This window comes from Puma concolor, chromosome A3, assembly GCF_028749965.1.
Source record: "Puma concolor isolate L17-30 chromosome A3, mPumCon1.1.hap2, whole genome shotgun sequence".
Lineage (NCBI taxonomy): Eukaryota > Metazoa > Chordata > Mammalia > Carnivora > Felidae > Puma > Puma concolor.
The window spans coordinates 45,105,820-45,130,106 of record NC_141669.1 but is presented as its reverse complement, the minus strand read 5'-3'; the positions used below and the strand labels follow the sequence as shown (position 1 = coordinate 45,130,106).

The 24,287-nt window shown below is 39.3% G+C and overlaps 1 protein-coding gene across 4 annotated transcripts in view; it reads left to right on the top strand.

Moving 5' to 3' along the window:
* The window catches only part of CTNNA2 (catenin alpha 2), a 1,114,437-nt gene that overhangs the window by 815,542 nt on the left and 274,608 nt on the right, over positions 1-24,287 (top strand). For all 4 annotated transcript variants that reach the window (XM_025932078.2, XM_025932082.2, XM_086700738.1 and 1 more), the window contains exon 8: positions 22,731-22,811. In XM_025932078.2, coding sequence (XP_025787863.2) covers positions 22,731-22,811 — 81 coding nt within the window. The remainder of the gene's footprint in view (positions 1-22,730; positions 22,812-24,287) is intronic.

The following is a 24,287-nucleotide window of genomic DNA, read 5'->3' as shown; positions in this document are numbered from 1 at the left end:
CAGAGGACAGGAGTTTCACACTGGAAGGCTAATTCCCAGCATATAATCTTCTTTGTATAAAATTTCAGATGAATGTGTTAAGATTGAAGAGTTAACAACCCTATACACAGATTATACATTTTTAACCATTTTGTCTCAATTTAGAAAGTAGGCTAATTGAGGTACAAAAAAAGTAAACTTAAAAAGGCTTTTGACAGTATCTGGTTAGCCTGATTGTCTATTTCAGGGATAGATTTATTCTTAAGGCATTTACATGATACAGATGGTTTGGGAGATGTCAGATTCTCCTTTTGTGACACCAAACTCCAAATTTAGGGGCATATTCCAAATATCATGAACTTTACTTAGCCTATTTTGAATTTGTGACTGGTTGATAGGTTTGCCAGATTTAGGGGATGGGGGACATATATAACTATATATCTTTATCCATATATATCTATATCTATATTATATCTATATATCTATATCTATAGATATATTTATTTATTTAACTAGATCTAGATCTCTCTCTCTATACACACACACACACACATACACACATACAAATACAAACATACATAGTTTCATAATCAGTGACTTGCCTAGTCTCACAGAAAGATAAAGAAGCAATGGGAAATAAGATGCAGAGGTTCTGGCTCTTCCCTACACCTCAGAACCCCTTACTTGTGTGTGTGACAAAGCAAAAGCCACATGCCTGTCACATGGTAGGCACTTAGTAAATTCCTAGTGATTGTCCAAAATGTGGCAATTTCTGATTTGAACAGAAATAACTGATAACTGATTTTAACTGTGGCAATAATTAGCAAATATGAATCAAATGCCAACTGAGTACCAGCTAGTACAAGGCATTAATGCTACAGAGATAATGCTGACATTTAGTTTAGTTATCAATGACTAGCTCACACTACAGCCTAGTTATATGAATGGCACAGACACGGGAGCCTGCAATTACAGGATGAGAAAAACCACAAGAGAAGGATGGGTGAAGTGCAGTGCACACACACACAGAAAGGAGCAGCTGATGTCTGAGGAAATCAGGGATTCTTTAGAGATGACATTTGAATGAGATCTTCAATAGGCCAGTGAGGAGTGAAGGGGAAGACATTGCAGGGTCTAACAGAGTGGTCAATATTATTGAACAACATGTGGAGGGAATCTAGACATTGGGAATCCATTTGGAAGAGCCTAGAGGCATAAAAATACCATCTGTTCAAGGAGTAGTGACTAATACAGGGGTTTGGGTAGGAGTGGGAGGTCATATTGTAGAGCCAAACTGAAGTCCAATTGGCTAGGGTCTTCTTATAGTGTTAGGTTGGCATTAGAGGATTTTAGGTAGGTGACTGAAGTAATGTATGCGTATGTCATAAAGATATCAATCTAATAATGGACTGGATTCTCAAACAGTGACTCTGATGACATAAAAACTGATCTAGTAATTTTTCAGCTCAAGACTTAATTAGACTAATGATAAGGTGACCATAAAACTTGTCAACCAAATCGGGGCACTTTTGAGATTGAAAGGAAGCCTTGGTATTGTCACCCTACCTATCATAGGTGATGATTGATTCTATGGGTGGTAATTAGTTGACAGATGGAAGTTTGGGGACTCCTGTTGACTAAGGTCAATCCATGGACTCTCACGGACATGGGATGGATGCTATGGAACCCCAGAGCTTCTCCAGAGGAACCTCTACTCATTGCTTTAAACCAATTTCCAATTTAAATTCTTTCAACCATGCATTTACTTAGTGTCTTAAACTCCTAATCAAACCCTGTATTTAGAGAAATTTGTTTGTTTGTTTGTTTGTTTTAATCTATGAGTTACTCGAGTTCTCATGTAGAAAAAGTTTCTCTTTCTTAAAACTTATCTATTCCTAAAGAAGTAGCCAAACGGGGGCGCCTGGGTGGTTCAGTCAGTTGAATGTCCGACTTTGGCTCAGGTCATGATATCACAGCTCGTGAGTTTGAGCCCTGCAACGGGCTCTATGCTGACAGCCCCGAGCCTGGAGACTGCTTCCGATTCTGTGTCTCCCTCTCTCTCTGCCCCTAAACCATTCGCATTCTGTCTCTGTCTCTCTCAAAAAGAAACATTAAAAAAATTAAAAAAAAAAAAAAAAGAATTAGCCAAACGTGAGTTTAGAACTCAGCTTAGATCCTGGGTCCATCCCTCATTCTTTGAATGTTGAACAAGCTTGTTTCCGTCTTTGAGTACATCTGTAAAGTGGCTAATATATGGGCATTTTGTAAGGATTAAATAAGCAATCAAAGTATAGTGTTTAACACACAGTAAATACCCAATAAGTAGCTATTGTGTGTCTTTATTTTATATCTCTTCATTGGGAAGTAGCTTTTTTTTTTTTAAACCACCACCACACCCCTCAGTTTACTTAGTTCCCTTATGTACCTTGTGTCAGTATCATAATACTTATCTTTTTTTTTTATTTAAATTTTTTTTAATGTTTATTTATTTCTGAGACAGAGAGAGACAGAGCATGAACGAGGGAGGGTCAGAGAGAGGGAGACACAGAATCTGAAACAGGCTCCAGGCTCTGAGCTGTCAGCACAGAGCCCGACGTGGGACTCGAACTCACGGACAGCGAGATCATGACCTGAGCCGAAGTCAGCCGCTTAACCGACTGAGCCACCCAGGCGCCCCATCATAATACTTATCTTACTGCATTATAATTGCCTTTTAAATTATCTTTCTCATTCATTAGACAAGTGGTTCTCAAGTGGGGGTAATTTTGTCCCCTCCTCAGGGCACATTTAGCAATGTCTAGAGAGACTTTTGGTTGTCATTGCTAAGGGACAGAGTGCTAGGCATCTAGTTGGTACAGGCCAGGGATGCTGGTAAATATCCTTCAGTGCATGGAGCACAATAAATAATTATCTGTCCCCAAATGTCAATAGTGTAGAGAGTAGCAAACCATGCTTTAGGCTAACTGTGTGCGGGTAGAGGCCATGACTGGCTTGCTGTATTCCCCCCAACCTTGCACTGTGATGAGTCTCAGTCGGTGGAGTGAATGAAATCGGACCAAAAGTTTAGCCATGATACAGTTTCACGAAGATTTCATCCCTCCCTTTCGTCAACATGTGGTTGCCTTGGTGCCTCAAGTACACAGATGTCAGCTGTATGCTTTAAGTACCAGGTATGTTAAACCGGAACTCTGAAAGTGACAGCAGAAAAAACAGTCACCAATAGGGAACTAGGCATTGTATTGCTACTCAAATACCTCATTCAGGTTTCTTTTTTTTTTTTTTTTTTAATTTTTTTTTCAACGTTTATTTATTTTTGGGACAGAGAGAGACAGAGCATGAACGGTGGAGGGGCAGAGAGAGAGGGAGACACAGAATCGGAAACAGGCTCCAGGCTCTGAGCCATCAGCCTAGAGCCCGACGCGGGGCTCGAACTCACGGACCGCGAGATCGTGACCTGGCTGAAGTCGGACGCTTAACCGACTGCGCCACCCAGGCGCCCCTCATTCAGGTTTCTTAATCAAAAGTACCTGCAACCTTACATAGAGGAACAGAAGTCACATTTTTCTCTCAATTAAATTGTGAGGAAACATGAGATTAAATTGTTTTTGGCTATTTTGTGAGATGAGAAATGTCAGAGGGTCTTTTAGGAAGATTCTTTGAAATGGCTCTATCTAGCTAGCTATCTTTCTATCTATCTAGCTATCTATCATCTATCATCTATTTATTTACCTTGTCTCTGATAGCTACCAGTTTTCAATAAGAGCTACAGTAGCTTGAGAAAGACTGAAGAAGCCACCTGGAATTCAGAGCAAGAAAAGTGCTCTGGGACTTGAGAAACCCATTTTCCAATTGTTGGATGAGATGTGGCTCCTTCCTTCATCAGACAAACTGATATAAGCCTCGTGCTATGAAAAACTGAAGAGCTTTCTGAGAAATCAGTTAGGGTTTCTGAAGACAGTCACATCTTCCCTCCCTGACCCCACCTCAGCTCTCTTAGATTTCTTGCTAGCCTGAATCAGTAATGTATTTTAATTAATCAATTATTAATTAATTAATTATTTTAATTTTCCTTAATGTTTATTTTTGAGAGAGACAGAGAGAGAGAGGAGAAGGGGCAGAGAGAGAGAGAGAGAGAGAGAGAGAGAGTGACAGACAGACAGACAGAAAGGGAGACGTAGACACTGAAGCAGGCTCCAGGCTCCATGCCTGATGCAGGGCTTGAACCCACAAACTGAGATCATGACTTGAACTGAGGTCGATTGCTTAACCTACTGAGCCACCCAGGTGCCCCTTGGAAATGTATTTTAATGGGAAGTCAAACCTCAACAAATCATTACTCTAGTGTTTCCTATCACACCATTGCACTAGTTTGTTAGGGCTACCATAACGGAGTACCACAGACTGGGATTTGTAACAATGGAAATTTATTTTCTCACAGTGCTGGAAATTAGATGCCTGCGATCAAGGTTTCTGCAGGGTAGATTTGTTCTGAGGCCTCTCTCTGTGCCTTGTAGCTGATCATCTTCTACCCCATGGTATTTTCCTGGGTTTTTTTTTTTTTTTTTTTTTTTTTTTCTGTTTAATCTCCTCTACTTTTTTTTTTTTTTTTTTTTTTTTTTTTTTTTACCCCCATCCCTCCAAATCTCCTCTACTTTAAAGAGAAAAATCGTATTGTATTAGGGGCCACCCTCATGACTTCATTAGCCTTAACTATCTGCTTAATAACCCTACCTCCAAATACAGTCGCATTCTGAGGTATTGGGAGTGGTAGAACTTCAACTCTTGAATCTTGGGGAGACACAATTCAGCCCATATCATACCTCTACAGCACTCAATATCAAGTAGGTGCTCAATAAATACTTATTCTTTGCCAGAGTAATCTGTTGTTTGAAGTAGAATGTGGTAGCTGACCACATAAAGCACATAGGGCACATAGAGACAGAAGTCAACCTAACTAGTGTGATTTACAGCATACAAATTCTGCACTGGCCCAGACCAGTGCAGATGGAAGTCTGCCCCAGTGCTTGACAGTCCTACCCCTGGAGAGACTGAGTTTGGAACCAAAAATTGGGATACTTAGACTATATTTAATATAGATTGGTTGGGGAGTTCTTCTGTTTGTATATTTTCCACTTAGCAGCCTGATTAATTACAAGGGGAAGAAGACAATGATAGGGTTGGATAGTCCTGGAGAAGAGGCTCAGTGGGGAGGGCTCTTGCAGGGGATGAGGCTTTTTGTGGAGGTCTTTGGAGAGGGAAGAAGAGAAGGGAGAAGGAAGGTGCATAACTGGGTGGTGGCAAACCTGGCCTTGTTCTTGTTCACATGTAGATTGGGGAGAGAGGGCAGATTGCCTGGGCAATTTGAGCTTGGAGCCAGCCTGGCTTCTGCACAGGGAATGAAAGAACTTAACACCCATAACGTGATGATTCCTCTTCAAGTCAGACTTACTGCTTATTTCACTCCAGACTTGAGCATCCTTTCTGGTTCCTGGTTTCTGACTTCTTTTTTTTATTATCTTTTAATGCCTTCTGTGTCAGAAATAGTAACTGGATCCCTGGCCTATTATTCTGTTCTCTTGGTAATTCCTACTTGTTTTTTTCTTTTGTTTTTTTTTGTTTTTTATTTTTATTTGTTTTGTTTGTTTGTTTTTGGTAGTTCCTACTTTGGTAGTACTTTGGATTCACCAAAATACTGGAGTTACCAAGGTTCAGGGTAAGGTCTCAGCCATCCTTTGCTTTACTGTCCATAAATATGTTATTTTTCTTCTTCTTCTCTTCCTCTTCTTCCATCTTCTTTTGTCGTCCTCATATCCCTACAATTACTTGTTTTTTATTCCCCTTAGTGTTTTGTTGTTGTTATTGTTGTTGTTATTCCCTTTAATGTTTTGTTTACTGTTTTGGGTATGTCTAATTTCTAAATCCTAAATTCCTTGATCAACAGCTTTTCTGAAGAACCAGAATTTATTTTCAATTCTAGCCTTCCTTCACCTAGCCCTCACACAGAAGTTTCTCTCCTCCTACTTTCCTGCTCTGTTTAGAGATTAACTTTCTATTTTCCAAAATGACAGCTATTTTATGTTACTGCTTCAATGAGAACCTATGTGCCAGGGACTGGATTTAGTGAAACACACACACAGGTAAAATAAACAAATGAAGTTACTAATCCCATGAAGTTTACAGTCTAATGGGAGAAACTGATGGAAAAAAAAAAAGTAAGCAAATTATCTACTTATGTTCTTTCTCAGTGTTATTAGTATTTTTAGCAGGGAACTCATATAGTGCTTATAAACAAATTAAAACCATCTGTAATGGTAGTTCTCTAGACTTCACATAATAGTGTAAACCATATTTGAAAAAAAGGTATGTTCTTAATGCTCAGACCCATTTCTGGCACCTGCCACTTACTGAGGTTTGTGTAAGTAGTTAGCAGCTCCTCTTACTGACTCCCCACCATAAAGCAGACATGGAGTCCTGCTGAATATGGCTTCCTCATTTCAGCAAGGCCATCCCTTCCCTGATGTGCCAAAGACGGTGACTGAAGTAGAGTCCACTTGTGCTGCTCGGGGAATCTCCCTTTACTGACATTTAGGTATGGATGTTCAGTGTGCTTAAAACCATCCGTGAAGTGTGTTCACTGCTGATTTATTACCCATACATAGAATTGAAAAGGGAGAATCAGGCCCCAACATTTGCTCCCCATCTCTCACTAGCATAAGAAACAACAGCTATTCAATTTTATATTCTTCACTGTGTTTTTAGTGAAATTTCAGGGTCCGTGTCTCATTCTCCTTTTTTATTTGCCTTGTACTTGAATTGTGTCATATGGACTTTAAAATCGTGAAAATTTCATGAATGTTAAATGCGGCTCAGATGTTAAAAGATTCTCAAATGGCAAGTTGTGGTAAACCCATATCCAGCCTATAAATCACTATATTCTCTGTAGACATTGAATCCATCCATCTTGCATATTTTCATGGTTCAGATGCTGAGCACTGTGTTTTGTGTAAGTTTGCTATTAAGAGAGGAAAAAAAAATCTTGGATTATTGGATACCATTTCCATGCTAAGCTCAGAGACAGACATTTTGCATGCATTATCTCATCACATTCTTGGGTTAGGCATTATTTTCACCATTACAGATAAAGACTGAGACCTGGTGAGTTTAGGCAAATGACCAGAGGTTATACAACTAGTAGGTATCAGAGCCAAGATATAACTTAATGCTATTTCCATCTACTTCATAAACTCTTTGAAAGAAGGGAAGGCATGGGAGAGGGCATGAAGGAAGGGCAGATGGGGGTTTGGACTGGAAATTACATTTGTATTTTAATTTTATGTAAGAATGATTTCTTTATCAAAGGATCCATCTCCCCTTCCCCTAAATGTTAATGTCACAAGCACTAGGGAGACTAGGATGACCCTTGGAACAGGCTTATGTATGTGTTTCCATGGCTCTGCATGGCCAACTAGATAACCAAGGATGCAAATGAACAGGTTAGTATTAGATTCTGGAAGGAATAAGATTTTGGGATTTATCTTCCTCAGTTGTGTGTGGTTCACTCAACCCTGGAAAGCTTGGCAATAAAATTCTTTGACTCTCGCTACCCTGTCACTAACTACAGTTGACCTTTGAACAACACAGTTTGAACAGTACAGGTCCACTTATATGTGGATTTTTTTTTTTTTTTGCAAATACAGTACACTAATGTGAATGCATTTCATTTTCCTTCTGATTTTCTTTTTTTTTTTAAATGTACCATATAACCATTTATTTTTATTTATTTTTTTAACGTTTATTCATTACCGAGAGATAGAAACTGAGCATAAGCAGGAGAGGGGCAGAGAGAGGGCGAGACACAGAATCCGAGGCAGGCTCCAGGCTCCGAGCCTTCAGCACAGAGCCCGACGCAGGGCTCAAACTCACAAACTGTGAGATCATGACCTGAGCCGAAGTCGAATGCCCAACCAACTGAGCCACCCAGGCGCCCCTAACCATTTTTAAAAACATTTTTAATGTTTATTCATTTGTTGAGAGAGAGATAGAGACAGAACATGAGTGAAGGACAGAGAGAGGAGACACAGAATCTGAAGCAGGCTCCAGGCTCTGAGCTGTCAACATAGACACAGCCCCCATGCAGGGCTTGAACTCACACCCTGTGAGATCATGACCTGGGCCGAAGTCAGACGGTTAAGTGACTGAGCCACCCAGGTGCCCCGCTTGTGATTTTTTTGATAACATTTTCTTTTCTCTAGCTTACTTTATTGTAAGAATAGAGTATATAACATATAACGTACAAAATATGTGTGAATTAACTATTTATGTTATCAATGAGGCTTCTAGTCAGCAGCAGGCTATATTAGTAGTTAAGTTTTGGGGGAGTCAAAAGTTGTATGTGGATTTTCAACTGTGTGGGGGTTAATTCCTTTAACCCCTGCATTGTTCAAGGATGAACTGTATAAGGCTTTATTGAGTACAAAAGAAACTCCTTTGGGGGGCATTTTACCTGATACAGGGAGATATGATCTTCCTCTCACAGAGCTTACACTTTGCAAGTGGAGAGGGTACCCATACAGTTAAGTGATAATGGCAGATGAACTTGTAACACACACACACACACACACACACACACATTCATATACACATACACTGAAATGCAAAATATGATTGCAACATTTTTATTTTACTCTACTGTGTTATATATGCAATTGACAGATGCATCACCAAACAATTTTGGGGTGGCTACCAACCTGTTCTAATAATTTATTTTCTTAAAATCAGTGTTAAGAATCCAGTTTTTCATGGGATTGATGAGTTAATTGGAAGTAACAGTGGTTCATTCAGTTCAGCTTACTTTGAGTGAACAGAGAAAATTCAAGCAAGAACCTTTAGTCTGAATCCTGTCTTTTTCATCAGAGCTTGGAAGTCAGGAGGCAGCTATAGCCAGATGTCTAACTATGAGGGATGGGGGATGAGACCACTTAGTGCCACCTTGCCCAAAGAAGGCTCTGTAGAGATTTGTCTGAAATCAGACAAATTCAGCTATGGCTTAACATCAGAAAAGAACTGTACTAATTGCTGTTGTGGTTGAGAGAAAGGAGAATTCTCATGGGCTGTGTGGTCAGGGAGAGGCAGGGCTTTATCTGGCTTCTAGATGTTGCTTCAGGATGGATAAAGAAGGAAGCAAAGTTAGCAGGCAGGAGATTATTATGGGGTGCTCAGAGAAACTCTTCTCTGAGGACTGGGTATATTAATGAAGGATCAGAGAGGTTGTGACCACAGGAAGAGGAGATCGGGAGTATATTTTCAGAAAATGTTGGGAAATTAGCAGAGTATAGACTTGGATTTATCAGCAGAAGCTCTGAAATCAGGATCAGCCTGGATCAGGATCCCATTTTATACTTTGTGTATGATGTTGGAAAGTTTTCTTAAGCCCTCTGTGTTTTGATAAGGTCAACATCCTCCTTTATTTCTACGTTCATTGTATCCAGGTAGCCTTATTCTGATGTCTACATGTAGATGTAATAATGGCAGGAAAGGAATTCAGGGAAACTGGCTTAGTGTTCTTTTTCTTTGTGTGGGGACGTTTAATGAAACGACATGGCCGACTGTGTCTATGTTGTTTTGATTTCTCAGGCAGTACGTTTTTTTTTTTTTTTTCCTAATTAACTACTTTGGTTCAGAAACCTATGTCTTTGAGGTCGTGTAACTAATTCATTAAGAATTAAGCAAATTGCCTTATTTGTAATCCTTGGTCCTATTTCAGGTTTACCACCAATAAATTGTTGTAAAACTCAAAGTTCCCAAAATTGGCCAATCAATAGAATTTGGTGGAAGATCTGAAAATGCAGATTCCTGGGCCACACAATTGGAGAGGTTTTGATTAATCAAATGATTAGTCAGGTTGGTATAGAGCTTGTCTGTAATTTTTTGAATACTTATTAAAAAAAAAAAAAAGATTTCCAGCCTACTTCAGAGCTACTGAATAGAGGGACCTAGGAATTTGTGTTTGTAACAACTTCATCACGTCGATAGTTTCTAGCTAAAGGATTACTGAGCCCCAAACCCTTTTATTTACCTTCTCATTTCTAGCCACCATTTCTCATTCTTTTTGTTAAAAAAAATCTAAATCTAATGTTTATTTATTTTTGAGAGAGAGAGAGATAGACAGACAGACAGAGCATGAGAAGGGGAGGGGCAGAGAGAGAGGGAGACACAGAATCCAAAGCAGGCTCCAGGCTCTGAGCTGTCAGCACAGAGCCTGATGTGGGGTTTGAATTCAAGAACCTTGAGATCATGACCTGAGCTGAAGTCAGACACTCAACCAACTGAGTCACTCAGGCGCCCCCACCATTTATCATTATTTAACCAACAACTTCTCCAGGAACTTAATTCACCTAAAGCGTACTTTAGTAGCCTGTGAAAATAGCCATGCACTGTCAGAGATGTGCATTTGGGAACAAAGATGCTCCTCTTCTAGCTTTGTGAGTAGACAGGGATAAGCACGCTCAGGTACATACAACCTGAGGGCTCTGAGGAGGCCCTGAGGTCAGGGTACAGCCATGGAGAATTAAGTCTCACCCAAGAAGTTCTCTCAGTTTTGGCTATTCACCCTCTTTGACTTATAGCTAAAGACTGTATTGTCATGAGCATCCTGTGAAGGGGGAGATGTGCACACAACTTGCAAATGTAGAAAATGCTAGGATTATAATCTAGGCAAAGGCTTTCTTGTATGTATTTCATTTTCAATTTTTTTTTCCTACAGCTGGTATGGGGCGAATATGATACATTTCTTAAAATTCCATGCAGACCTACCAAACTTTCAGCAGGATCCTAGCATAGAAGGAAAAATATATCAGTATCTGGTTAGATGTGATACGCATTCCCAACTCACCCTCCCTGCCCTTCCCCCCCAATAGACACAGTGTACGCTACAGAGAGCAAAGTGTAATTTTAAGAACCTTGTAATTCTTTACAAATTAACACAGCAGATGGTGTTTATGGGAGCCACATAGTGAGGAATATTTGGGACGATGTGAGACATGTGTTCTGAGGTTTCGGCCTGCTTTCTACTGAGTTTAGTTTTTAACCATCATGCTGCAGAAATGCTATTTGCCTCATAAAGTTTTCATCGGTTCCAAGCATGAGCCATTGTCCCAAGACATGATTCTATTATGGGGCAAATTCCAAGAGTTCTCGGGAAGAAGGGCATCAGAGAGGCCTGAGGAAATACCTGCGCTTGCCCCTTGGTCACATGGCAGTTGCCCCCTGGGTGTTGTTGCTGGGTGTGAGAAGCATCCTGGACCTCCATTCTGGCTTTGGGGTGGGTTTGGGAAGTTGAGAAAAAGCCCAAGGCTTGACAAGCTCTGCTCATAAAAAATAAAAAAGATAACACCAAAAGACTAACAATGAAGTTAACAGCTCTAGATTGGGGCTTGCTAGTGTATAAATAAAATATTTCTTCAGTTATTCTGACTGTTCAGATAATATTATTTTCTTTTAGTTCCTCCCAGTGCTAAGACTTAAAGGTGCTAAGATCTATGTGGCTGCTTTCTAGACAGTGCTGGCCTTTTGGAGGGGGCATGAGAGGAAGGAGAGTGTGCCAAGGTTGGTGGTGGCGAGGTTGGAGAGGGCAGGGGGAGGCAGTCTTCACAGGCTTTCGCAAAGACCCAAAGAAGTGAGATTTGATTTGGGTAGGGGAAAAAGGCTTCATTCTCAAGCGTGTAAGGAAACCTCTTTGGAGTCCCCTGGGCATGCAGAAAGTACTCAGCACTCCCAAACCATGAGTTTCCTCTTCCCAGTGTTCCCTGGGAAACTTCTTCCCTTTCCTTTGCAGTAGGTTGGCCAAGAGAAGGATTCCAAGTATTCTCTATTTCGGCCTGCTTCTTTGTCCCAGTCAGGGTTATGCTCATCTCTTAGAAGCACCATTTCATGAAACCCCTTTTCCTTTTTGTATCTAGTGTCCTCAAGCTTGCCTACCTTCACCTCCCACTATTGTGAGAGAAGGATTTGGTCAAAGTCATTTACTAATGGTATGTTTCTTGTGCCAAGTGTGTGTATCTTAATTCTGTGCATGTGATTGAAGGCTTTGATTTCCATCTTCTTCCTGCTTAGGTGAGATTTTTGAACAGGGAAGGAGGAGAATGAGTGTGCAAAGAGAGTTGTCAGCAATATTACTCTACTGTTGGTGAAGATACAGCTACCCTTCCACACTAACTCTGCACAAAAGTAGCCTTATTGCCAAAGATCCATGTCATGTAGTCATGTCAAACAACCAGATTACTGATTACTTCATTTATATTCAATACATATTTGTATGTACATATCTATACCTGTTTCTAATTTGTTTAACACCTAGTCTGCACAAGACACTATGTAAGAATTTTCAGAGTTCCAAGGACATGTAATTGGCTGACAACTTCTTGTCTGCTATGGACTGATAAGTACCTCTAAAATTCATATGTTGATGGATACCCTAGTGTGATGGTATTTGGAAATGGGCCTTTGGGAAGTAATTAGATTTAAATGAGGTATTAGAGTAAGGCCTTCATGAAAAGATTAGTACCCTTATAAAGATACCAGTGAGCCAGCTTACTCTCTATCATGCGAGACATAGTGAGAAGGCAGATGTGTGTGAGCCATGAGGAGTGCCCTCACAAGAAACCAAACCTTCTGAATGTTGGTCTTGGACTCTGGCTTCCAGAACTATGAGAAATACATTTCTGTTTATTAAACCACCCAGTCTATGGCATTTTGTTTTGGCAGCCTGAGCTGACTAATACACTGTCCTTAAGCTCCTGTGCATCCTACTGGGAAGAAGGAACAGATACATGACTATATCATGACAAGTTTCTGAACAAGACAGTATCATAATGACGCATCTGTATATTTGTATTTTACCTTTAGAGTGTGATACATGAAATTCACTTAACAGTGCAAGATATTTACACGATATGTTAAGTGTTGCCTGAGTGGGAATTGTTCATAAAATACCAAACAAATGGCCCTTTTGATGATAAAGATAATAATATAGATGGCTACAGTTACTCAGAGGACAATGGGCTCCTATGAACTGAGAGGTCAGGAAGGTGTGATAAAGGAATTGCAACATGAACTGGCCCCTGATACATGGTTAAGATGAGGCACAGGTAGGTTACGGCAAAAGGGCTCTGCATTGATAGACTTTCCATAAATAAGGTAACCCTCTTCATGAGCATTTTCTGATTTCTGTGAACTCTCAACAATGTGGGCACAGTTATTGACCTCCTTTTCAGATGGTAGAAAACACCATACTCTAAAGATCCTTTAGGTGTTGGATAGCTTTAACTTTAACTGAATGGTTGGGGGACGATGCACTTAAAACTGAAGTGGAAGTTTAAATTCCACTGAAATTTAAATGATTTATTTAGTATGGGTATATATGTGTTTTTCGGTGTGTATAAAATCAATAGAAATTTGCACTTCTCCTTGGCTACTTTCATCTCAACTGTAAAGATAAAATGGCATTTTTTAGCAGTTTTCCCAATTCATGGTCTCTCACAGGCTTTGAAGGAATGTGTGGTTAATTAACCCAAGGTGGGGAGCTGGGGGCTTTGATGAAATATGTCTTTTGTGCAGGGTTGTCTGGCAGATAATCATTGAGGACTACACCTGTGTTGATGGAATAAGTAAAAGAGCAAGAAGTGTAACATTACACAGGTGCCAAGCACTCCCTAAGGTTTTGATCAGAAAATTGTAAAATAGGTGAAATTTACTTTTAGGACCCCACATTTTCCAAATCATTCATCCCTTGCATACCTTCTTCCTATCCACCGGTGCCTACTCGGAGCATCCATTTTTCTATACATAAATAAATATTTCTGGGGCACTTCTTAGGAGTTTCATGCTAAGTTTTCCAGGAGAAAGTTCAGACATTCACCACCCACAAAAAGCTCAGATTCTACTCTGCAACCACATGAAAACCTAATAGGTAATGCAGAATGGTAAATTGTTAATGTCTGCATTATTTGACACAGTATCTGGTTGAAGGGTATGCTCAAAAGAGGGGAAGATCTTTAAGAGCTAGATCAGTTTAGAAACACTTTCTAGAGGAGGAGGATTTTGAACTGTTTCCTGAAGAATGAATGGGTAAAATCTGGTTAGACAAATGGTTGAAGAGAGAATGGCCTCTTTCATCTAGGTACTAACATGAGTCAAAAAGTTTGCTCAGAAAGAACAAATTGCTTAGAGAAGTGGAATATTACAAGAAGGAGATCCAACTCTGAAAATTTAAAATAAAGGCCCAAGTTTAGTAGAAAGCAAGGATCCAGTAAGAATTAAATAAGAACTAAGGGACTGACCCTCAGAAGTGAAAGCTTGGTGTTGACAGGCCATACTGAGGATTATGAGGGAGGGAAATGTGATGCTACAGACCTATCCTGGGTTAGGTGGGTTCTATGGGCAGACAGATTTGAGGGAAAGCAGAAATCTTAGATACTTTGTGATGGACAAATTCTCAAGACTACTGACTAATTGGCTTTTATTAGGATTTAGAGCTTTGACAGAAATTAGTGTTAGGGAAAATTCTGTGAGTGAAACAAAGGCGTGAGGTCTCAGGGAGTGCTCTGGGCTGTGTCCATTGGGGGCCTTGTAGGGCCCCTTCCACCACCCTGCCTTCAGATTATTTCGATCTGGTATTTTAATGTCTCTGATTTAGTTGGGACTTTTTTGCTTGTAGCCAAGGGAAACCCAACATAAAGAAACAGGAGGGAATTGATGCACTCATGACAGCAGGAAATCCATTGACAGACACTTTGGCTTTAGGTGCAACTGGATTTGGAAGCCCGTATGTTTCATTCATTGATTTAATAAAATTTATTGAATGCCTATTATGTGCCAGGAACAGGTGCTAAGGACAGTGTAATAAGCAAAACAAGTAACATGAAGTGTTACTTTACAAGTTAGTATATAATGGAAAGTATGAAGGTATATAATGCAAAATATGTCCAATGTGTATATCAATATTGTTGGGCCAATAAATAGGGTCTGGGGGTCTTACCAATAATGCCATCTTGATATTCGTATATGTTGATGATCCTTTCCTTGGGCACTGACAAGTTCTCAGAGAAGTGTCAGATACATTTTTCCCCTGACACATTGTCATCAGTTTGTTTTGTTTTGTTTTGTTTTGTTTTGTTTTGTTTTGTTTCCTCTCTACCTTTATCTCTACCTCTCAACTCATCCCAGGTTCCAGGAAAGCTGGGTTGTGATGTGGTCAAAGTGTCCTGATCATGGGTTTGATTTGTGGACACTGCTAAACTTTTATCCATTCTAGAGAGATATCACCTATTTCTTTCCCAAGAGAAATGTTTAGAAGGATCTACAATCTCAGACTGTGATTTACACATAATATAAAGATATTATGAAATGTTCAAGCTTCCATAAATAATGGTCCTATTTGTAATAAGAACATGATTCCTATATGCAGGTTTTGAGGGTAGATGGGCAACCCTCCAAATATGATAGGATGACTGCTGAATCAATAGATAATTTTTTTTCTTCCCCCCAGTTGTCTAAATTATAGGTTTAAATGACAGGAAAATATGTTGGATATAAAGTGCGTGGCCCATTACCGCTTTCTGCCATTGTGATGATATTGACTCCCACTTCTTTCAAATAACAACAATTTGAAGACTAGGCATTTGATTATCTCCCCACACATTTAATATATTAGAGTCACATCTATCTGATATTTTGAAGATTTCTCATACATTCAATCAAGTTGGCAGGTACCTTTGAGAAAAAGGAAAAGAGTGATCAACATCTGCTTCTCACACCATTTCCAACATTAATATCATGCCCTGAAACTCACAAGAAGCCATGGATCTGAGGGAAGCACTGAGATGATAGATTTATATTCTCAGGTCCCTCCATGAGGGACCATTTGTATTGAATTATGTGTTTAGGGTAGGATGAGGAATGGCCTTTAAATAAATATTCCATTTTGGAAATTTAAAAAATTATTTTTTTTTGTTTATAAATTAGGGAGTTAGTATCACTTGTATAATATTCAGCATATCATATAAGTATATGGCACACATCTTCATTATTTCAGAAATGGTGATGGATATTAATATAGTAAAAAAGAGAAGAAAAAAGAAAACCCTTATCTAAAGTAGAGGGACTTTTATTTCCCAAAGAAGCAAAGGATAATATAAGCAAGTCACTGAACTAAAATACTGAGTTTTTCCTGAAGACTAATTGTGAAAGTCAAAATTTCTATTAATCTTTCTGTGTAGGATTAAATGGAACTATGAACGTCTCCTTGACAGCATCTGATACTTTGGCAAACAGGACTTGAGTTCAGAGCCAGAGAAGGGAGAATAAAGGATCCCCTATAAAAATCCAAATGAGGAAATTCATTTCCTTTTCCTCCCGTCAGTTCAAGCCATGGATTGACTCCAAATGTGTTTTGTAAAATAGAGCCCAAAGACTAAAACAAATAAAGTTTAATAATCATGCACCTCCCTAGCACAACAGATGGCAACTAGGAAAGTGCCTGGAGCAATGTGAGAAAATACTGGTGCCTGTCTTCCTCCTTCTCCTCTTCCTTCTCCTCTTCCTTCTCCTTCTCCTCCTCTTCTTCTTCTTCTTCTTTTTTAAATAACAGTATTTATTAAATGGCCCTCTCTATTGTAGATCCACTCTCTGCAGGTGAAGACAAAGGAGGCAAGTGGGGAATGGCTCTGAGAAAGGCACATAAGATCCGTGGACAAAATATGACAAAGGAAGTTTAACTCAAACTGAGAATTTTTATTTTTAAATTTTTTTTTTGGTAACCTTAGAATGGAAACAAATGAAATTCTAGAAAATGACAGAATCCTCGAATTTTAGAAATGGAAGATAGTTTAGACATAAAATGGAATATCCTTGGAATGGGAAGACGGAGGTTCTGGTCAGACACTAACTAGCTAGGTGATCAGAATCAGTTCATCTCTCTGGACGCTGTTCTCACATATGAGGGGAGCCACAGGGTGGGGAAGGAGAGGAAACCAACACGGACTGAGTTACCTAGTCTGGGTTAGGGACTCTGTTAACTCTTACAGATCCTATTTCTCTTAACGTTCACAGCATTCTCACAGAGGAAACATTATCCACATTTCAGAGATGAGAAAGCCCCAACTGACTGCCACCACCCAGCCTCTTCTGCAGTGCCCTAAGAGCTTCTGTGTAATGAGGGATATATTCTTGACTTTTTTTTATTAATAGCAATTTTTTAGCATTTATTCATTTTTAAGAGACACGGAGGGACAGAGCATGAGTGGGGAGGTGGGCAGAGAGAGAGAGGGAGACAGAATCCAAAGCAGGCTCCAGGCTCTGAACTCAAGGACTGCAAAATCATGACCTGAGCAGAAGTCAGGCGCTTAACCGACTGAGCCACCAAGGTGCCCCCTTGATGGTTTTTCAGACTCTCATATCTCCTGGTTCTGTAACTTGTCTCTGGCCCCTTTGTTGGACAAATGATAGGTTGAAGGTCTAGAGAAGTTGCCAGATCACTTAGATGGCCATTGGCACGGAGTCCTTACAACTGGTTTTTGTTTCTGTCTCTTTAGCAAAGTCAGGGAGTAATTGAATGAGTGACTTAAGACAATGAACTTTTGTTTTATTATTTGGTGATGATGTCACAATGAGGATATAGGTCTCCTTTCACTTCCGTTTCTTAAACTATTTTTAGCTTATAAGCTTGGAAGGTGAGGGAAAAAGAGCTGGGTGAGGCTCCTAGTTGATTCCCTGGGAACTAGAATTTGTTTAAGATGATCAAATCCTTCGATATTTAACAAATATTTTCAATAACCTGTTATGGAAAATACATTTATCTGGAGTTTCTGCCTCGTATTTCACCTCTTAGAAATATTTCACATTAGTTATCTATTTAAAATGAAGTGTCCCAAATATTTCTTCCTTAAAGAGAAATAGTTTTTCCTTTAGGAATCCTCCTTTTTGGCAAAGTTTTCATTCATACGTTATCTGCCTGAGTGGAGAAAGCAGAAATCCAGGTAACCCAAAAATAGTTTCTACATAGTTTCCAAATCAATTTTCTCATTTTTTTCCACAGCAAAAATACTTTCCTAATTACCCTGAATACTGTTAATGCCTTTTATTGTTTCCAGCACATTGACATATGATTGATTGTCCTGCTAACCTGGTGAAAAGACAGGACATATATTACACTATCCATTGTGTTCATGGGAAAACTCAGACGTAAAAAATGGGCAAATTGTTAGATCACAGAGCCTAATAATAAGATCACAGAGCCTAATAATAGATGGCTGCCACTAGGAGGCAAGACGTTTTTTTTTTTTCTTTTTTTCTTTTTGTCTCTCTTGGTGATTGGCTTCCTGTCCAATTTAAGTTGATAATTTAAAAGTATTTCCACATGCCAACCTAATAGAGGCATGGAGTGATGGTTTGCTAGTCCCCATTTGCTATGTTAATCTGAGCATTAAGATCTGTTACCATTATTCCTGCACACATACCTTATTTAAAGAAATTAGAGCCATGGAGGAGGGCACTTGTTGGGATGAGCACTGGATGTTGTATGGAAACAAATTTGACAATAAATTATATTTAAAAAAAGGAAAAAAAAAAGAAACTATAGCCAACAAAGGGCCAATGAATTAACATCTTAAGCCAGTGGCCAAAATTTCCAAAGTTCTAGGCCTTGTTTTGCCATTTCCCAGCGTTTTTAAATAGAACAAATATGGCACCCAAGTCATCTGTATTTTATTTAATTGTCTTCAGCCAAAGATTTGAAGCTGGAGAAACAAAGGATTGCAAATATTACACAAACAGAATCCTGACAACACAGTGACATAGAATGCTAATGTCACCAGAGATCCTTTGACTTTGCAGATCAAAATATGGTTGGCAGTAATCACACTATAAAGCAGCTCTTATAAAAGTATCCTGTCTGTCTCTGCAACTCATCAAACCTATTACTTCACATCATGGAGAAAATACTGGCCAATTCTACTCACTGTCCTCCTAGAACCCACATTGATGTTTCTTGACTGGATGCCTCTATTTTTGCTACCCTGTCCTCCCTTCAAGTACCACCCTCTTTCCTATTCAGATCTTACCCAGGTCGTGAAGTGTAGCTAAATCTCCCCACTCCTCTGTGAGATTTCTTGACTTTCTCAAATGCAACATCTTCCTCTTTTGAGCAGTTAATTTAGCCTGTTAGAGTTTTAGTTTCTGCATAGTTGTCAGTATTCTTAATTTCATGTTCTGCTTTACTCTCCAGAATTAGGAGCTCCTTGAGCATGAGGATCATAGACACCACTTTTTTTGAGTCTCTTACTGTGACCAAAATGATGCTTCACATGTAATGAAATATGCTTTGCGGTTACAGGTTATTGATGCCAAATGGGACACAGAATCCCATGTTGCCCTTCTTTTCACAGAATAAGGCACTGGAGCCTTTCTATATGTATCTGTAACAACCCTAGTTACAATCTTGAACATCACTATTACCCCTGCGGGTAAGGTTGCCTGGTCTAGCACATAATAATATAAGATACTCAGTTAAATTTGAACTTTAGGTAAACAATGATTTATTCTGGTTTTAGTATAAATACATTTCCTGCCTTTTTTTTTTTAATTTTTTTTTCAACGTTTATTTATTTTTGGGACAGAGAGAGACAGAGCATGAACGGGGGAGGGGCAGAGAGAGAGGGAGACACAGAATCGGAAACAGGCCCCAGGCTCTGAGCCATCAGCCCAGAGCCTAACGCGGGGCTCGAACTCACGGACCGCGAGATCGTGACCTGGCTGAAGTCGGACGGTCAACAGACTACGCCACCCAGGCGCCCCAACCCTGCCTTTTTTAAAAGGTTTTTATTTAAATTCAGTTAGTTAACATACAGTGTGATGTTAGTTTCAGATACACACTATAGTGATTCAAAACCTCCATACATTACCCAGTGCTCATCATGGCAAGTGCACTCCTTCATCCCCATCCCCAATTTTCTTAAATTTAAAATTAAGAAATGATATCTGACCTACATGGCTTACCTCACTCACCTTAACCTAAACCTGGTCCTGTTGGATCCTGCTTTTATTCAAAATTTTGATATTTGTTCAACATGGATTTTTTGTCATTAATTTGATTTTTTGAAAATATTGAGTTAAAATATCATATATCTTGATTACTGAGTTCTATGGTGCCCCCTAACCTGAGGGGAGTGCCTTATTGCCCTCTCCCTAATCCCACATCTGCTCTGGTTTTATTTTTTCTTTTGTAAAGTGATGATAATGGAATGCCACTGGCAGGATAAAACGATACCAGTGTCTGACGCTTAGTATTATTTTCAGTAATCAGTCTTTATCTCCATACTCTTTTGATCTTTTTGTTTTTTCACATTGAAAGTTTCAGTGATCCAGTCTCCTTCTCTCATAGCCACATTTTAGACCAAACTCATAACTGTTAGTTTCTCAAAGTGAGTTTTCATTACTCTCATAGGTGGAAAGGGCATAGGAAATCTGTGGTTTTCAGAATGGTCATGGTCTGGACTGTCTCAAAACTGCCCCGTATTTTAAATTTTTTTTTTCAACGTTTATTTATTTTTGGGACAGAGAGAGACAGAGCATGAACGGGGGAGGGGCAGAGAGAGAGGGAGACACAGAATCGGAAACAGGCTCCAGGCTCTGAGCCATCAGCCCAGAGCCCGACGCGGGGCTCGAACTCACGGACCGCGAGATCGTGACCTGGTTGAAGTCGGACGCTTAACCGACTGCGCCACCCAGGCGCCCCAACTGCCCCGTATTTTAATGGCGAAAAAAGAAAAAAGCAAAAGCCAAAGAGAAAATAAGCAGCTCTGGGTGCTACACCTGTGGCTCAGCTGGATATGGAGACAGGGCACCAAAGTCCCACTTGCTGTGTAACCGGCGTCCCTCCACAGATAAAGCAGCACAGTGTTCTTCTCCAAATACTTTTCCTTTCCTTGGAGCTATTTGTATGCTAATATTTCAACATTGTAAAATGTTACCACTTTATTTTAAGCACTTTCTACTTATAAACTTCAGTGTATACATACGCAAGGGTCAGATGATGAGTTTAGGGAATGGAAAAGCGATGGGGATTTGCAAGATTTTAGATGATTAAAAATAGACACACATGTGTCCTGGTGATGGCTTTTTAATAAAAGCCATATCGATTTAGACATCAGACATTTGTTCAGAAAAAAAAAGAAATTAAGCAAGTTGCAGAAAAAAATGGCTGCTTTAATTCTCCTTTTAAGTAGATCTGATGTGTATGCTTCAGCTTTATGCATCCAGGATTTTGTCGCTGGAAGAGTATGTCTAGGAATCTCTAGAATGGTAATTTCTCTGGATCCTCAAAACACTATCTTGTTATCATTACATCGTATTACCAATTACTACAGAGACCTATATGATTCTGCAGAGACTTGAATACGGAACAAGAACTGACTCGCCAGTAAGACCATAAATAGATAAATTTGCAGGGGGCACATGGGTGGTTCAGGCGGTTGAGTGTCCAACTTCGGCTCAGGGCATGATCTCACAATTTGTGAGTTTGAACCCCATATTGGGCTCTGCACTGACAGGTGCAGAGCTTGCTTTGGATTCTCTCTCTCCCTCTCTCTCTCTCTCTCTCTCTCTCTTTCTCTCTCTGTCTCTCTGTCTGCCTTACCCCCATTCAAAACCCTCCCTCTCAAAATAAATAAACTTTAAAAGTAAACAAATTAATAATTAATTTTCAGGGTATTTGGCTAAAGGTTAGATAATGTAATAGACTTGACAAAGCTTTTGAAAACAATTTTCTCTTAAAGGGTACATAATGCCATCCTTAAAGTTATGTAGAGCTTTTCATTCATGGGAATTTTGTTGCTGCTGTGGTTTTAAAAAAGATAATGGTAATTCTCATTGGTTTAATTGTTTTACTACAGCCATCAAAAAAAAAAAAAAGATAAAACAAAGGAAAATTAAAAAAAAAGAAACTATTACTGAAACTTCCAAACTTTCAAGTGAAAAAGAAGAGGTTTTGGATTTTTCATTTGTTTGTTTTGCTTTTACCTCTGCCTCTTGGAGTCATAAGAGATGTTTTCCTTATGATTTCAAACTGTGGGTTCCTTATTATCATATTTAACATACCAGTGCATGACAGAACAGAGATTACAAACACTATTATTTTCTAGTAGAACGTCTCTTTGACTTTGATACGAAAGTTACAATGTGGTGTAGAAAATATTGGTATATTGGTATATATTGGTATATATGTTGGTATGTTAGAAACTCTGAATTCTGGTAATTTATTTTAAATTTCTTTCTGAATTTAGTTTTTATCATCTCAGTCATTTCCTATTCAGAAGTGTGCTTATGTGAGAGAGAAGCAAAAAAAAAAAATGTATTTGAAGGCAAAAACAAACATCCTTGCTGTGTTTGCTTAATTCATAAATGTCTGGAGACGGAGGAAAACATGCTTGCATGAAGTTGAATATGGACATGTGTAAACCATCCTCAGAATATATTGTTTTTCAACAATTCAAATGTTTGTTTTGGAGAAAACCAATTTTAGAGACAAATCATGTTAGCTGTGTGTTGAAAAGAATCTCTCTGTCTTTTTATTTGTTTGTTTGTTTGTATTCTGCCCGTCAAGTGTGTTTCTGTGTGTTTCCGAATTTTTTAAAAAAACATCTTCCACGTCTCTAACATTGAATTTTCTAAATCAGAGATTATTTCTCTTCTGTTAATAGACCGGAAGAAAAGAAAAAGGAGATCCTCTAAACATTGCAATTGATAAGATGACCAAGAAAACAAGAGACCTAAGGAGACAGGTACTGTTTTTGTTCTTATTTTAAATGCATGGTACTTTGTGGTGGTTTCCAAGAATGTCCTTTTTCAGGGCGCTTTCTGCTGGCATTCAGGTTGCTATTCTTTATAGCATCTACACATACACAAAAGCATTTCATGAACAAGGTAGTGTCTGCTGAGCGGACAGATGTGACAGCCTCAGGAGGTGTGGTGAAAACACCCTCTGAAGAGACAGCATGCTCACTGCCCAGAAACAGTCTTCCCAGGTAGAGACTTGATGAATTCACTATCTTCTACATCTGTTTTTCAGTTTTCCAGATCCAGATATGCAAAGAGCCAGGTTCTCATTTCTGCTGGTTCTTAGATATCACAACTCCAAAGCAGAATGCTAATGGTTAATGAAAAACACAACTCTTAATCTGATGGGCTAATTAAGATCTCTGACCCTGTGTATTCCATTTGGTGACACAAATCACCAGGGGAATGTTTGCTTATCAGGTGGTTCAGAAGCAGGGAACCAAAGCAAGGAAAGCTAGTTGGATGATTTGAATGGCTAATGGTATCATTAGTCTGATGGGTCTATTTTTGGGTGTGAAAAAAATCTCTGGTCAGGGCCCCATTTCATCTTGTAAGTGCTATAGCAACACTAGTAACCCTATGGTCTTGTAACCCTTATTTTGTTTCCATGGTGAGCCCCACTTTCTTTGGTAGTGTTCTTTCTCTAGAAGACTTAAACCATTCCATCAAGTTACAATGAAATCCCTATTTGATTTCTGCCTGAGAGGCATCCTGTGTCCTGCTGGTAGCTTTTGCATCTATCCATCTCATTCATTTAGTGTTGACTGTGTTCCTCAGCTAGAACCAACCAGTTCCCTGAGGCAACAACACTCTTACTTTCTGCATCTGGAACAGCTAGACCGGCCTGGCTGCATCTAGCAGTCCCTGCTATTATATGTCAAGTACAGAAAACATTAGCCAGGTGCCTAAGCAAAAATGCCCAACGAACATGTTGGAAGTGGTTTGAATGGGAGAAAGAAACCCCTTCTAATTACTATTGGGGAGCTTCTTCGCTCTCTTCGGGTTATCACCTGTAGGGATAAACATGCTTGAGCTAATGTTCTCCAGAAAAATCACAATTAGTTCTCGAATATGAAGACTCTAGTCTGTCCAACTAACAAGTCCTTGTGGGGAAGCATTTCCTTATTTTACCTTAAAATGAGAGAGAATAAAACATGTCTTATACCAAATGGATATTGGCCAGATTTGTCTCTTTGCCCTCTTAGACCATTTCTCCATACAAATCCCCCATATGATATGAAATGATATGGGTAGTAGGAATTGGGACTGGAGTTAATGGAAAACACTGAATCAGGTGTCCAGAGCCCAGAGTTTTACTTCTAGCTCTGCCACTGTGAACTAGCTGTGTGAGTATGGATTTGCCATCTCTTGGTTGTCTTTTCTTATATATAAAAGTAGGGAGTCAGAATGGATCTGTAAGC